The 17,339-nt window shown below is 37.7% G+C and overlaps 1 protein-coding gene across 1 annotated transcript in view; it reads left to right on the forward strand.

Moving 5' to 3' along the window:
• The window catches only part of Nhs (NHS actin remodeling regulator), a 322,414-nt gene that overhangs the window by 283,788 nt on the left and 21,287 nt on the right, over window positions 1–17,339 (forward strand). The window contains 1 exon segment of the mRNA XM_021153510.3: window positions 1,412–1,545. Coding sequence (XP_021009169.2) covers window positions 1,412–1,545 — 134 coding nt within the window.

Consider the following 17,339-nt stretch of genomic DNA (forward strand, 5'->3'; position numbering starts at 1 on the left):
TCTAGCTCACCACTGGCAAAAGTCTTATTAGTGAGGGATTACTTTAAGCTTCCTACTCTTGGCCTGGGTAGAGCAGAAGATGTATTTAAGATAGGACGGGAGAGAAATGGTTGGAAGGAGAATTGGGCTAATATCCCCTATCTCATTCCACTCTCCCTTCACTTCTTTCTATCCAGTAGCACACATCTGCTATGCCTAGCGAATTTAAGAATGTAAAAGCTTTTCTTTGGCCTATCTGTTAGAAAAAGCCCAAATGTTTGCTTTTAGAGAAAAATGATGGTGACATTAGAGTTAGGAACTTGTTCAAGAAGGGCATTTAGCTCAAAATTTCTTGACAAGCATTAATTTTAGAAGCAGTATAGCAAAGACCACCTATATGATGTGTTTTAGAAGACCTTTCTCTGCTTGTGCATGGAAAGGTTTTTTTGTTTTTTGTTTTTTTGTTTTTTGTTTTTTGTTTTTAAAGAATCCCAAGCAAAGGAAGGCAGTGTCAGGGATTGGTGCTTTCCCATGGGATGGTCTCAGGTTTGGCCTGTTATTGGTTGGCCATTCCCTCAGTTTCTGCTCTATCTCCTGTGCTTACATTTCTTGTAGACAGGATAAATTTTGGGTTGAAAGTTTTGTGGGTGGGTTGCTGTCTGTATCACTCCACTGAGGTTCCTGCTTAGTGATTCTTATTATGAAGTCATGACTACCTTATCCCCTACTCCCAGATATTTCTTAGTCTCCCCCCAAAGACAGCTTTATACTGGAATGAGAAAAAAGTTGTCACAGGAATTCCTTTAGTATCTCTGGGAGCACAAGATTTTAAATCCCTCTGAGTTTTTGTGGGTATCAGGAAGGAAAGGCTTTTAGATGGATGGAATAAGATGGATGCCCATTACCTAGTTTTCTGGAGGAAAATAGAAGATAAATAAAATAGACAGTGCATAACATTTGCCAATTTCTTTTTTTCTGTGATATATATAATTCCTGTCAAAATAATTTCTGACTCCACATAGTTCTTTCCTGGAGCTAGTGACATCTAAGTCCAGGAAGCTGTGCTATGTCTGCATCTATTCTATATTTGAATCCTTATGGCAGCAAGCCTTCCACCATTATTCTCAACATTTGCTTTATGTTTTTAACTTCTGATACTTTGTTATGAGGTGTGTTGTACTTATTAGTGAGCCTACCTTGTTCCAACATTATAAGATGGGACCATGGAGATGGATGCATCTATCCTTGTATTTGCAGCAAGTGAACATTCAGTTAAGAACCATTTTAAGGATTTAATATGGTATATAGATTAGCTAGATTAAGGAGAGCTCTTTTTTTTTTCTAACAGCTTTTTGCTAACATTCTCAAGAGGGGAAAAACAATTGAAAATACCAAGTCTTTTTCATTATGTTTGTCTGTTCTGCACCCTCAGAACACCGGAGCCGGAGTGATCGCAGAGAGCAAAGAGCTGCTGCTCCGCTCCCCATAGCTGCTCCGCCACTACCAGCCTACCCTCCAGCTCACAGCCAGAGGAGGCGTGAGGCCAAGGACCGCCACTTCCTAACGGTAAGCATGGAAGATGCTGTTTGATCTGTCTTTGCTCTTCTTGAGCATCAAGTGAAGGAAACTGGGCTGGCTCAGAGGGCAGGTCATAGGCATGTAGGAACTCCTTTCACTTCTTTTTGGAGTACACACATACACACACACATACACACACACTCACACACACACACACACACACACAGAGAGAGAGAGAGAGAGAGGATACAGTAAACCAACAATTGTTGAGGACTGTAAAATCAGATGACAATTTCCCTTTGAATCACAGCTCTGCATATGTGTTTAGGATCGAATTAGGTTTTCGTTTCTCTCCGTTCTTGTCTTTGTAATACAGAGATATTAATGGTATTAACTTAGGGCCTTGAGGATGCACAAAGCTAAGTGCAGGGACTGATAGACCCAGAGTAAGACAATGTTAACCACCATCACTACTACCATTATTACTAGTGTGACTCCATGGGAGATGCTGGAAAAGAATTTACATGATGCAAAATTTACCACTAGAATCAATCATAAGTTTGCACTTTCCCACTCAATGGAAGAGGCTACTTCCCTAGGGTAACCTATTACTTCAGTGACATCATCACTGTGGGTGGTTTCAACCTAATTTGGGTGGATGTGGCTGTAGCTCAGACCAAGTTCTCAACTCTTGGACCATAGATGATGAAGAGCTGGACTTGAGTGGAAACAACTGTAAGCTCAGCCAGCAGCTGCTACAAACACTTTGCTCCACATGTCCCTTCTGGGGCTTCAGTGGGTGTACTGGCTAGTTTTGTGTCAACTTGACACAGCTGGAGTTATCACAGAGAAAGGAGCTTCAGTTGAGGAAATGCCTCCATGAGATCCAACTGTAAGGCATTTTCTCAATTAGTTATCAAGGGGGAAAGGCCCCTTGTGGGTGGGACCATCTCTGGGCTGGTAGTCTTAGGTTCTATAAGAGAGCAGGCTGAGCAAGCCAGGGGAGGCAAGCCAGTAAAAGAACATCCCTCCATGGCCTCTGCATCAGCTCCTGCTTCCTGACCTGTTTGAGTTCCAGTCCTGACTTCCTTTGGTGATGAACAGCAGCATGGAAGTGTAAGCTGAATAAATCCTTTCCTCCCCAACTTGCTTCTTGGTCATGATGTTTGTGCAGGAATAGAAACCCTGACTAAGACAGTGGGGGATAAGTAACCATTTGTGCTCCAGTGGACTTGTATCATTCGAGTTAAGAACTATGATTTCGTGACGAAGATAGTCCAGATTGTCCTAAAGCTTGCCAGTACTACTACTCTTTTATTCTGGCTTGAGGCCCAAAGTCTAAAGTTATGGCAGTATGCGCATGAATTCATATTTTTGTTCGAAATTAAATTCATGACTCTAAATCCTATATCAATATGGCCCATGCAATATGCAAAATAGTGTAAAGTGTCTAGGTTCTATGATGAGAAACATTCAGGTGGAAACATACTTCATCTAAATGAATCTACATGTCATAACATATCCAGATAATGGCCCCGAGTGAGACTAGATGATCTAGAGACGTGGTTCTCAACCTGTGGGCCATGACCCCCTTTGGGATTTTATATCAGCTATCCTGCATATTTGATATCCATGTCACAATTTGTAGCGGTAGCAATATTATAGCTATAAAGTAGCAGCACAAATAATTTTGTAGTTGGGGGCCACCATAACCTGAGGAACTGCATTAGAGGGTCACAGCATCAGGAGGGTTGAGTACTACTGTTCGAAATGAACTTGCATATTCTAACATATCCAGATAAACGCTTGAGGGAGATGAGATGATCTGCAGGTAGTTCTCTGGTTTGCAGCCATCTAGTGAGCACTAAGTCCCTCAGTTATGTACACTATGCTATATTCAGCTCATGGCTGTGAAGCAACCCAAGGATAAGAAAAGGAAGCGTATGATGCTCAGATTCATCAGACAGAGTGCTTACACATGCTAGTGATTTGTTATAAAAGTCCCTACTCAGTACAAGTTCTTATTAAGTTTAAATCTGCTTGCTAAAGCATTTGCTCTAATGAGGTATTTTCTGCATAAAAATGCTGAAAATATTCTCCCATTCACTGTAATGTGTTTTGCGGCTCATTAGGTTGGTTTTCTCGGGGAGGAGGTGAGACAGACAAATTTTGAGTGTTTACAGAGGTGACAAGAAAATATAATCCTTTTTATAATCTGCATAATTTTTAATGATGTCTAAATACCTAAATAAGATGATAGGGAAAGACTTAAAGTAGTGACTAGCAATGAAGGTGCTTCATTAGCCCTTCAAATAGCAAGGAGAGGATCCTAGATTATACCTCTGTAAATGTCTTAAAGTTTGCTTATCTCGAATTTCTTAAATCTTGACATTTCCAAGTCACTTGGGGGGATTTAGTTTTCAATTGAGTTTGGGTCACCAATTTCATTAGAAGATTTTTTCATTCAAGTTATTCCTCACACAGTTGGCTAGAAAATGGTTCTGTGTGTTCAGCTTAAGAGACCATATGTTGCTTAAAGAGTAAAGGTTACAGAAATAAGGATAGGAACTTTGCAGACAAAACCCTCGATACACATTTTCTTAGAGAACAATTGGATCGATATTTTATTAGACAGTAACTTTCTCCTTTTAATCTATAAGACTTAGTTAAACTGTTTTTCTTCCCTTTAAAAATCATTCATAATAAGAATCTGGTATATTTTTTTTTCACTACTCTATGGGCCAGTATATTATGCTCAACGCTGGCATGGTCTTTAAAGCCAAACTGCCTGAACTTGAATACTAATTCTACCATATAACCTGTACAGTTCTAAACTAGTACATCCTTTCAGTCATTATTGTTTTCTTAAGAATAGATAGTACCACATAAGTTTGGTACTAAAAGTCGAACGTGTTTGTGAATAGTGCTTAATACATGGTAAGCATTCCATAAATATTAGGCCTGATGATGGTGGTGGTGGTGGTGGTGGTGTTTTGCCATGTCCTTGATGTGTCTGCCTTATAATGACAAGGCTGATGCTTTAAACTCCAGCTGTCAAATTCTTTCAGTGGTATGACTTGGAAAATGTTGGTATATCTTTCTGAATCCTAATTTCTTTCTTTTTTATAATTGAATCCCAGTTTCTTTGAAAGATTGGAACAATCATTTCAACTTTGCAAGGTCATTAAGTATATTTCATATGATACTATATGAATATACTATACTACATAAGATTATTATATATAGTATATGCATAGGATTAAATTATGTGTATGCAAGCCTCTAGTACAGTCCCAAAATATTTAAATATCTGAACTTGTATTCATAATCAATTATAATAAAGCTCTTATCGTCAAATGAAAGCCCTGAAATATTTATGCCCTCATAAAGTTAGAGGAAGTATAAATCACTACACCATTTCCAGAAGAGCAGAAAAACTCTAAATATTCATGCCATTTCATCCAGCAATTCTATATCTGGGAATTAACTCCAAGGTAATAGATCAGTCTATGTTAAGATTCATTCACTAATATGTTCATCAAAGCACCTTTTTAATGGAAAAAATAATTATATATATATATACATATATATATATATGTGTGTGTGTGTGTGTGTGTATACATATATATATATGTATTCCAAGTCTCCAAAAATGAGCTTAATTTAATAAGATTTGATATATATTATATCATATTTTATAGAATATAATACAATATTATAGTATTATAGAAGAATATTTCATAACAAAATATATATTTCATCACTGAGGATTTTTAAACAGTCTATAACATTTTATACAGAGTATCATCCCAAAACATGTCTAGGAGTGAGTATCTGTGGATAAATGACTGGAAATCTATATAGCTGTGTTTCCCAAACCATTAGTTGAGATGTCCTATGATAGTGCTGTGAGCTTATACAGAGGCTATGGGATATTAAAAAATTTCAAGGGACACAGTATCATCACCCCAGGGACATCTGGTAGGGACTCCATAGTAACTCCACAATTCTTACAAGTAAGAAGAGATGCATGGTTTCTTATCAATATACTTTACCTAAAAGTTTTTGTAAGAGGAATTCACAGGGAAAAGCTGTTTAAATTTAGTTTAAAACCTGTTATTAGGTGAGAATTTAAGGAGTGCCCCTAAATACAAGCATCTCCTGTCATCAGGGTGACAAAGGGAGTAGTTTCAGTGAAAGAGTCACTAATAAGATTATCTTTTCCAAACTGCTCTTGGATTCTGAAGTTCTACCACTAGTAACTGTATATTTCTTTCGTATTATAAGAGACAGCAGCCCTATCGATGAGTTCAACTTTAGGATATCAGTTTTAACAAAGGGAAAAAGACTTATATGATATGAAAATAAAGCAGGATCTAGGGAATTAATTTTAGGACATCTCTTTGGCATCTAAGGTGAGTGTGGACTTGAGCTTCAAGAAAAGAATAAAAAATAACCCTCTCTAAGCGCACAGCCAGCCTCACATGGCATCTCAAGACCCTGATTACACCATTATGGAAAATACAGCTTTAGAAGTTTATATATCTATATCTATATGTATATATATACATGTGTATGTATATATATATATATATATATATATATATATCCTATAGATATAGATAGCCATGAGCCAGAGAGATGACCTAAGAGCATCTTTTTCTCCACATGGTGTCTGGGCTGGTGTCTGCAGATGCATTTGATAGATGGCAGAATACTGACTATTTATTATGGGCAAAAGACATAAGGAAAGAAGGTGTCATCAAAGTGTGTGTTTGCATACAGAACAAAAACTCAGTTACTGAAACTCATTTATCTTCAGGTAGAATTCTTGAGTAATTTTTTTCTTTGCTTAGGTTATAGTCAAATTAGGAATATCAAGTGGGTATGAGAACATGGAACATTTGTCAGAGCCACAATAGGTAGCCTCTTGCCTGCAAGTGCAAATGTGGGCTGGCAATATTGGTCAAAGCCATTCCAGAGATAGAAATTCAAGATAGACCTTGCAGAAGTGTTTGGTAAGAAGCAAGATTTTTAAAGGCCCAGTGCTGTTGATTGGAAAACTTTTTGTTTGAGAAAGCTGAAAAGTGCATGCATGTCTTTGTGTTTGTGTACCCATGTGCCAGTGTATTTCCTTCAAAACTGGTACAGAATAGCAAGGGTGAAAAATGAAGCTGCAGCACCAAAAATGTACCTACTATCAAAATTATGTGAGGCCAGAGAATGTCTGAAACACCAAATTAATATGAGGTATAGAGAAAAAAACCCAAGTCTTTGTAAATCTCCTCTTGTCACAAGGGCATAGAGGGCAAATTTTAAAAATCAACAACTAGGTGGAAGCAAGTTACTAGAGTGCATCTCGAGGTTGTTCTAGCCTATGCCTGAAAATACTTTTAAAAATTTGTTCAAATAGACAAATCTACAGGAAACAAATATGTGGAGATTTGAAATTGAGAAGGCAGAAAGGAAGGTGTATGTGTCCTTTAACAGCTAGAGGTGAAGAAACCAAAATAAAACCTCAGATTAGCAAGACATGTAACTGCTGCCCTGCTAACAGCAGAAACCACTATGCTAAAATACCTGGATTTTTGACAGTGAAAAAAAGATGGTGCCATCAAAGCAGGGATTTTGGGAAACACACGGATGTCATACAAACAAAAAAATAGATTAGCTAAGTTATATAAGTAATTGGAAATATCAGTGAAAGAACACAGGAGGTAAGGATTTTAATAACCAACAAACATTCTTCAACTTCTGGGACTTAAAAGAGGAGTTTTCAAACAGAGATGCTTAGAGAAGTTTGTACTCATGAGGAATCTCATGGGACAAAGACTCCTCTCTGTGAGGAATCCCCCAAAGGGCAAATATCATCCAACTAGGGAAAAGATGAGAGAAGGTCAACAAAGTGATGGTTATTGTGCATATTAACACGTGGAAATACAGATCCAGAACTATGAAGATGGAGAAGATAAGGGTGCTGAACTAATAATGTACAGATATTAAATGTGATAACAGAAATGATGTAACTAAAACATGAGACAATAGAGCAGTAAATAAGACAATAAAATTGCCTCATTGGTTTTTGTCTAGGCAACGAATAGTCCACCAAGGATGCCAGCAACAACTGAAAAACCAATAGGTTTTACTATTGGTTCAAATGATAGAAAAGGGACAAATTCTGAAAAGTGGTTTGGTAAATTTGGCACATTTTTAAAGAGAAAGAAATGAACAAATACAGCAAATTACACACAATTTCACATTATATCTGAATGTCATGTCGATTAATGTGAGCTTAATGTGCACATTAAAAGAAGCCCTTTCAATTTGTCTTATGCAAGCCACATCATACTATACACAGTATACAAGAAACACACCTAAAATGAAATGTTCTAGAAGTTTCCATAAAGGACAGAACAATGATATAACAAGTAATTAAAAGAAGAAAACAGTGTGACTTAAAATATAACACTCATTATATAAATTTGATAAACAAAACAGTTACATTTATGAAGTGCAAAAGCTGTAGGGTAGATATTTTTCTATCTATCTATCTCTATATAGAGATAGGTAGATTGTACCATTAGACAACATTAATATATTTCTGTCAGTACAAGATAGAGCAAACAGACAAAAATTAGATAGGAGACAGAAAACTTAAAAAAAAATTACCAATAAAGCTTCAAGCCCTGGTGATATTATTATCAAACATACCTATAGAGCACTTGTAAAAATTATGACTTAGATTCAAAATGTCAATGTTTCCTAAAGTAAGAATATTATAAACAACATTTGATAATCATGGTGCAGGGAAGCTTTAGATTACTGAGCGGCAAAGAACCAGAAAAATCCTTCATTCAATAATAAGATGTTTATTAGCATCATATGTTGTATTGGTAGATCTGAGGGAAAACACAATATGAATATGTCCTTGGGAAATGCTTGAAATCTTTTACAGACTATTTATTCTAAGCTTTCAAATCTCAAGAAAATAAGAATTGGATTCATTGGCATGACAAAATATACATATGCTCTAGCTCAAAAGCTAGTACCTTACTTAATGGTAAATCATGAGAGGCATTTCCACTAAATTCTGGAAGAAGACACATAAAAGCTTACCATCTCTTTTATTGATTAATATTGGATTAGATTATTAAGAAGTGAAGTTTAATAAGATAGAGCAAATAAAGAGATAAGAGTTGAAAAAGAAGTAACCCTGCATCTGTGTGAACAGTATGGCAGATAGTTCCTTAATATCCAAAGGGGGAAAATAATTCAAACCGTCAACACACAAAGGTCAGTGCTTTTATTTATACAAATGACAGCCAATTAGAGCAAATAGTGCTAGATAATCATTTGAAGCAATAATGAGGGTGATTATATCTAGGAACTAATCTTCCAGAAATCTATAGTATCTGTATGAGAAAAATTTCAGTAAACGTCCTAAAAATATAAGACTTATGAAATGAAAAGATATTCCCTGTATTTGGGGAAAATTATAGATAAAATGAAGTTAGGAACTTAGCATTCATAGATTCCTCTCACACACATGAGAAGGAAATCCATGTGAGTAGGTGTGTGTGTGTGTGTGTGTGTGTGTGTGTTATACTAGGGAATGAGTCCAGTCAAGCTCTCTACCACAGAACTACATCCCAAGTCATCTGTTTACTTTTAATTCTGAGATATGGTCTTTCTAAATTGCTCATTCTGACCTTTAACTTACTCTGTAGTCCAAGATGGTCTTGAACTCTTAAACTTGAAATTGTCTTGCCTCCGTACCCCAAATTGTTGTGATTATAGGCCTATCCCACAAAGCCTGACCAGGAGCCATATTAAGTGGTTGAGAAATACACAAATACTACAGTAAACTGATATCCATCCTGAAAAACAAAAATCCTTGATGTTTGCTTGTGAAAAAGAGCATCACAAGGTTTGCAGTTTGCAAGTTCCTGGGAAAGGATAGAAGGAGGCTGATAAGAAATTAGAGGCAAGGCTGTAACACAGTGTGAATTGGCTTCCCATCCACAAGGTGAACGTGGTAGCTGCTGGATTTCTGAATTATGTTTTGCATTCTTCTACAGCTCAGTTCAGCTAGGTGCCAATCCCTGCATTCACTTAAGAGTTTTTCATGTATGAAATCGTGCATAAGCAAACACAACATTTACATTATGTTCAAATCATGCTCCTAAGATACCAATTGCTTTGGAACTAATGCAAGTTTTCAAAATGAGCATAACAGCACTGGCTGTAGGGGAAAGATAAATCAGAACAAATGAGGTTGGTTTACCTACAGTGGGGTGGGTGAAGATAAGAATGAAGAAATAGAACGGAAGCAGTGGGGCTGAAGAAGAGCGGCATTTCTTAGAACTTATGTTGCTGCTGCTGCTGCTGTTGTTGTTGTTGTTGCTTTTGTTTATGCATACCTTGTCATCTTTGAACCCAGGTGATATTTCATGCATCCTCGACTCATAAATAAATAACATCAACTAGAATGTGAGGAGAACCCCAAGTGGAAAGCAAACAATAACAAACCAGCCTAACTGTATCACAAATGAATGATAAACCCACCCCAGAGGAAGGGAAAGAAAATGCTTAACCTTGATAACTTTGTGGAAAAATTATTTTGGTTTGGCCTCCTTTCATTATAATTAAACTTATTTATTTGTGCATCTATAATTCTAATTTGAAATGGAACAATCAAACCCAGACAGAGATTAAAATGGATTATTATACAGCTAAGAGAGGAAAAGCCATAAACTTAGGACTTTATGCACATCAAAAAGCCTCCGTTGATTAACACATGACTCTCAGACAACCCCTGTATTCATAGTGAATATCTCATAGAATGATACTTGTGTCATCCTGCCTGCTCCCCACTTGCTATCCATTCTCTATCCTTTTGTAGTGGTATTATCAGCCATTCCTTTAAGAACTGTATATATATTTTCCTTCATAAGCAAGGAAAGAAGTAAGTAAACAATGAGTCAGAGAATGACAACTGAAGACAGATATATGAATGAAGAGACTATGCAGACAGACTTTTGGATGTCAACAGCCTTATCCAGTGAGGTTTAAATTTAACTGACTTTGGCAAAGAAGCTGTTTTGGCTTGCTCAAACCTCTGCTCATTCCAACACTGGTTGTGTCATCAGTGCCAGACTCCATGTTTCTAAGGGATTAGCAGTGGTCTACATAGGAGGGAGAAAGCCAGTGTAACTAGGTAACTAATGCTACAATATATTTGATGCTTTGAATTTTTGTTAGGAGCTGACCACAGGAAGCATAGTCATTTGCCAAGTATAAAAAATCTTAAAAACTCTGAAAGCCGTCTTTAAATCTTGACCAGGGGAAATTAAGTACTCCCTAAGCAGCAATCTTTTTATTTAGGAACATGAAGGAAAAAGCATTGTAATGAACATAACATTAAGGCATAAATGATGCAACAGAGGGATGGGCTCAGGAGGTTTTGAAGGTCCCCAAGCAAATTGTCAGAGCAGCCATTCTGGTGGTGGTGGTGCCCCAAAACTTAGCAAACCTGAAGGCACATGACTGCTTCCTGATAAATCAACAGTACAATGTTAAGGTGTGCCACACTGATGCGTGGGTGGAACTCAGAGGCCTGGGGAACATGGAACAATGGACAAGCCACCTGAACATGGGCCTCTCTCTCTACCTCTCAATTGCCAGGAAGAACATCTCCAAAAAGCAGCAGTCATTTGATAAGAGAGAGAAGGAGAAGAGAGGGGGGAGGGGAGGGGAGGGGGGAAAGAGAAGGAGAATGAACCAAAAGACAGTCACATTCTTCCCAGAGGTGTGTTGGTTCCTGAAAAGCTTCTGGGGAGACATCACAGGGGAAAGGTAAATATAAACGTGTAGACTACAGAAGAATTTTGCCAAGTTAAAAATATATTTAGCAGACATAGTTTGGGGTACCAAACAGAACAGGTGAATTTGAAGGAGTAATATGCATCTGGGAGTCTAAATGACCAAGGAGACGGGTCGAGTGGATAACAGAGAAGCAGGAAGCAAAAGATGTATGGAGAAGTCTGAAAGAGCTACTACTCAGGACAGGGAAGGCAGCATGATTATAATATCTAGTCACAGACTTTAGCTGGATCTTTTCTCAAGCCAGGTTGATAGGTGGCATTCATCAGCAGAACAGTTAAGATACCATTTGTAGGGGCTGGAGAGAGGGCTCAGTGGTTAAGAGCACTGACTGTTCTTCCAGAGGTCCTGATTTCAATTCTCAGCAATCACATGGTGGCTCACAACCATCTGTAATAAGATCTGATGCCCTCTTCTGGTGTGTCTGAAGACAGCTCAGTGTACTCACATACATAAAATAAACAAATAAATCTTTAAGATACCATTTGTAAATAAAGAGCCAGGAAATGGATATAGAAGAAAAGAGAAAAAGACCAGGGACACCATTTCATTATACTCTATTTACACAAAAAGTGGCTTTGTGTTCACAGAGCATTTCTGGAACTAACATCAAGCAGCAATAGTATGAAGAGGAAGGGAATAATATTTGGACAGGACAACTCTCATATTCTGTTTCTTAAATACTATTCCCAAAGAACAAGTTAGTCTCAGTCCTTTGGCCAAACAATTAGATGCCCAGGGGCTTGAGGAATGGCTCAGCAGTTGAGGACACTTGCTGTTCTTCTGGAGGACTCAAACTCATTTCCCATGATCCAACATATTCAACGTCCCCAACCACCTTTAACTCCAGCTTCAGGGGATTCTGCACTCTCTTCTGGCCACACTGAGCACTGCACTCACATGTGTAAACTCATACATTCCTAAACAGGTAATTTAAAAATAAAAATAAAATCTTAACAAAATAAATTAGATGTCGTATTCTGCTCTAGGTCCACCTTCTCGAAAACCTTGACAAACTCTGTGGATCTAGCACTGCCTATCCACTCAGCCTTCTGGACGGTCCAGTTTGCAGTGGTGACCAGTTGCTCACTGAGATGCTCATCTCACCTGAAATAGCTCACTGTGGGATAGCTTTGTATCTTTATCTAGATTGTATAGTTGCAATACAGAGTGGAGATTGTCAATTACCCTGTTGAATGATTCTGACACAGTGCTACCACTGGAGAAAGGAGGTACAAATAAGCTAAGTGAGAAGTCAAGAATGAGCCCTCAAGTATAGGATTGGAATCTGAAGTATAAATATATACCCATATTTATGCAGTTATGTATATATGCAGACAGAAAGTAAATATATGCATGCTTGTATCAATATATAGCTATGTATTGCCTAGCTTATCTCAGAAACCTTGTAGGATTAAAGAACTCTGGTGACACTGAGCATATCTAGTGACGAGATCTTGTCTTTGAAATAGCAATATATAATAAAAGGACTCCTTGAAGAAAAAGGTTTATCTGAGACTGGGTTAGGAAAATATAAGATAAGTTTGTATTACCTTGTAGTATCAGAAAGTATGAGATTGCTCACAAAATAGTAGGGAAGCATGTAAGAGATCATAGTAAACAACCTGAAGGAGCTGCCACTGGACAACTTGGTATACTTTGAGCAGTAAAATAAGCAATGGTAGTAATGACATATAATATAAAAAGATAAACGCTATGAGTCATGTGTGTGTGTGTGTGTGTGTGTGTTCGCCTATGCAAGCACATTCAGAGGTGAGAGATTTGACACTGAAATAGATTCCTAAATTGTTTCTCCAACTGCATATGAAACTCACTGTTTTAGATAAACTGGATGGCCAGTGAGTTAGTTCCCTTGGGATCTATCTCTGCTTCCACTGGGGTTACAGGCAAATAAACCATGCAAGGCTTTCTAATGTGAGGTCTGGAGATCCAAACTCAGGTCCCTATATTTCCACAGCAGACAATTTTCTCACTAAGTCATATCCCCAGAAGCCCTACTGAATGGATTAAAAAGATAAATATGTTAACATATGAAGGATAGACATTCTTTCTTACAAAATAATTCTAATTAATGAGTGTAAAGGTAATATTGAAAAAAGATCACCAATTAGACAAATACTGTGACCAAAAAAATATTGCAGGCAATAGTCAAGAGGCAATAGATGAAAGTTAGTTGGGTGAAAAACATTGAAAAACAGGATAGTTGTGTAGTGGCAAATTTATTACCCACATGAGTTTTGTTACAAACAAATGGTGACATTAACTCAGAAGCCTGATAAACACAATTTTAACCAAGTGGTGAAAGGTAAGATGGCCAGTAATGAGACATACCTGTATATGACCTCCTGATAAGATGTATCGAGAATCCAGTTACATAGGACTCTTGCCAAACAAAGTCACCTCAGCATGAAAAAAACAGAGGACCAATCTAAATTTAAGTCAATTGTATAAAATAATTGATTACTATTGTTCAAGCATGTCAAGACCATGACAGACGAAAGACTAGGGAACTGCTACAAATTGAAGGGGATTAAGGAAATTTGAGAACTAAAGGCAAAGTACGATCCTGGATTTGGATCCCAAGTGAGAGAGTGGATATGAATGAGAAAACTGGCCAGATTTGATAAGATTATTTAGCGGAGTGGCTCTCGACCTTCCCAATGCTGCAACCTTTTAATTCAGCTCCTCATGTTGTGGTGACCCCAAACCATAACATTATTTCATTGCTACTTCATAACCATAAATTTGCTACTGTTATTAATCATAATGTAAATATCTGATTGTAAGGCATCTGATATGTGATCCCTGTTGAGGGTGGCGACCCATGGATTGAGAACCACTGTTCTAGGAGAACAGAATTGATAGAATGAATACACACATACACACACACACACACACACACACACACACACACACGTATATATGTATGTATATATCTCCAAAATAAATTTTGCTAGATTGGTTAGTAGGATATGCTCTGGGTATTCACTCGTGGCCATCTCACATTGGAGAGGTAAAGAATGCAGTAGTTGTTCAGTCCATGATGAATGTCTCTGCAATCCGAATCTGGCTCTGAAGACATGTAGGATTCTTGGAGAGCTGCTGGGCTTCAGCAGGCTATGTTGGAAGCCTGAAGACTCTGACTTTAATATTAGCAAAGGAATGTAGCCATGGAAGCAACAAGATAGATGAACTTGCCAGCAAGTGTGAAGCAAGCGTGCAAAAATACAGTTTCCTTCTCTCATGTACTTTTATCTGGACCATCACCACAAGATATCACTCATATATAGTGTGGGTCTTGCCACTTTAAGCAGTCTGATCAAGAAAATCCCTCCAAATAATGCCCAGCAGCTTGTCTTTTAGTTGATTTGAGAACCATCAAGGCAACAACCAATATCTGCTATCATAAGTCCATCCCTCATCAACTTAATACCAAGTCATGTCTCTTTACATCATGTTTAATTTCTAAGTGAAAGCAATAACAAAGATATAATTCTGCTTAATACAATATAACTATGGCACTTACAACCAATAATGCATTATATATTCTTTTTAGAATCCCTAGCAAAATACCTGGAGGAATGCTTCATTTTTTTTAACTCTCTCATAATTTTATATGGTAATATAGATTCACACTTAACCACCTATATTATTTCAATTGATGTTATATTATATGTTAACAAAATAGAGGGAAAAATTCCTTCACCTATTTTTCTCTTTTATTTTTTATACTTTTATTAGGAAAGCATTCATACATGAGGATATTCACATATGTCTGTCTGTGTCTCTCTGTCTCTCCTTCTCTCCTTCTCTCTCTCTGTCTCTCCTTCTCTCCTTCTTGTCATGATATAACATGAACATTCTACTCATGGGTCTGTCAAGCCAGCCCCACAAGGATGAAACTATGAGCCAGAATCTTTCTTCCCTTACATTGGTTTGCTCAGCTAACTGTCACAGTAATAAAAAGGTAATACACTGGAAAAGAAGAGCTTGCTATTAGTTCAATATAGCACTTCAGAGCCAGATACTTAGCACACCTCACACTAGCTTGCCTGTCCTGCTGTCTCAGGCATTAGATGGATCTTGCTGGTGACTGTCATTGTTAGGGTCTATTCTGATGTAGTGTTTGACTAGAAAGAAATCAGCATAGTGCCTGGCATGTAGATACAGATGATAGCTGAATCCAATTGCCAGCTTGGGGTGAGGGACCATAGCTAGGGTGATGCTACAAGGCTGAGTAGAAATCCTCTTCTTCCTCTTCTGGCTTTCTAGTCTCCTAGTAGCCTATTGGCAGAAACTAATGGAAAACAGCTAACAAGACAGAAGTATTTGTAGAACCCTAGCATCACAGAGTAGAATACAGGAGAACAGATTTAGAGCAACAGACAATCACTTGATCAGCAGCACAATAGCTGATGAAAGAAAGCTTTAACCAGGGAGCCTGGTTCACATTAAATATTGTGAAAAAAGAAAGAAAATGCTTTGTTTCAGAATTTAGTTTTGAAAATCTTTTAAAAATATTAGCCTGGCTGTGGAACTGTCAATAAAATTGCTTGTCTGCATACATCATTTTACAAATTAGAATCAGGCTGAATTCTCTTGCAGACCTGAGACTTTCATACTATTCAAAATATAGTCAAACAATGGAATATTGTGTCTTCACAATAAAAAATTGAATTATTGATATACATAGTAGCTTGGAAAGATGTCAAAGGCATTATTCTGGGTGAAAGAATCTAGCCTTCACAGGTTAGATACTTTACAATTTTATTCATGTAACATTCTCAAAAGGACAAAACCATGGTGATGGAGAACAGATTAGTGGTTGCCAGTTGTTAGTAGTGGGGGACATTGTGACAATAAAGTGATAGCACAGGGGAAGTTGTGAAGGGCAGATCTGTGCCCCAATACTGGCAGTGCATCTGGAGTATGTACATGTGATAATATCCATGGAGGAGTCAAAGGAGCATAGGCAGGAGCTACGTGTGTGTGAGAGAAGGACTTATGCTCTTTCAAATTTTGCTGTGGTGAGGCTAAGGATGACTTGTTAAGCTTTTGTCCATCTGCCCTAAATTACCTGTGTAAAACTTCAATGGGAATGGGACCCAAATGGGGCAACATCTTCCCACTTCTGGCTTCTTCTGCTGACTCCCCTTGCTGGCCCCTCTGATTCTAGTGAAAGGGTTGTGGTGTTTGTAGCAGTTCAGAGACTTTTTCCTTCTTGTGCTTGAAAGCAGGACCTGCCTTTTCCTCACCTGTATCTTTTATTTGCTGTTAACATCATTTGAAGATTGATGGAGCTGAGTGACCCTTGGCACGGACTCCCATCTCTGGCAGAATTGGCCACAGGGAATGGATAAGATACTTACTGGCATGGAACTCTCAGTCAGTGTGTCAAGTGAGCCTTATTTTGTGTTCTCCTTGACAGTCCAGAGCAATTCCTGAGAGTGAATGACTGAGCTAAGCAGTAGGTACAGAGTGTTCTCCACTCTGCTCTCCCTGAAGACCTCTTTGCCATTATGTGGGCCTACTTTCCACAAATGCTTCCAAATATGATTTTGTTAAGCTCTGTGTGTTTTAAATATTTCATTAATAACCCATGATTAAACAAAGTGTTCCCTAACTTTAAAATATTTTTAGTACTCTGTTACCCCAGAAATTGCTGTTCTGTTTCAGCTAAGGCAAAATGTTTATGGTTGAACAGTTGCTTTCAGAGAGCCAATTTTTGATAAAACTTGCACCATTACCCTTGTCATTCAAACTCTTCTCACTGTGGGTAGATTTCACATCCCAAATGACTACCAACAGAATGTAATTAAAAACAGAGTGACCACATGGCATGTGTGTGTGTGTGTGTGGTTTCTTTTCCTCAACATTCTTAATTTTTTTCCCCTGAAACATTGAGGATTGAACCCAGGGTATTGTGCATATGAAAGACC

Source organism: Mus caroli, unplaced genomic scaffold, assembly GCF_978045245.1.
Source record: "Mus caroli unplaced genomic scaffold, Mus_caroli_1 scaffold_5, whole genome shotgun sequence".
NCBI classification, from domain to species: Eukaryota; Metazoa; Chordata; class Mammalia; order Rodentia; family Muridae; genus Mus; species Mus caroli.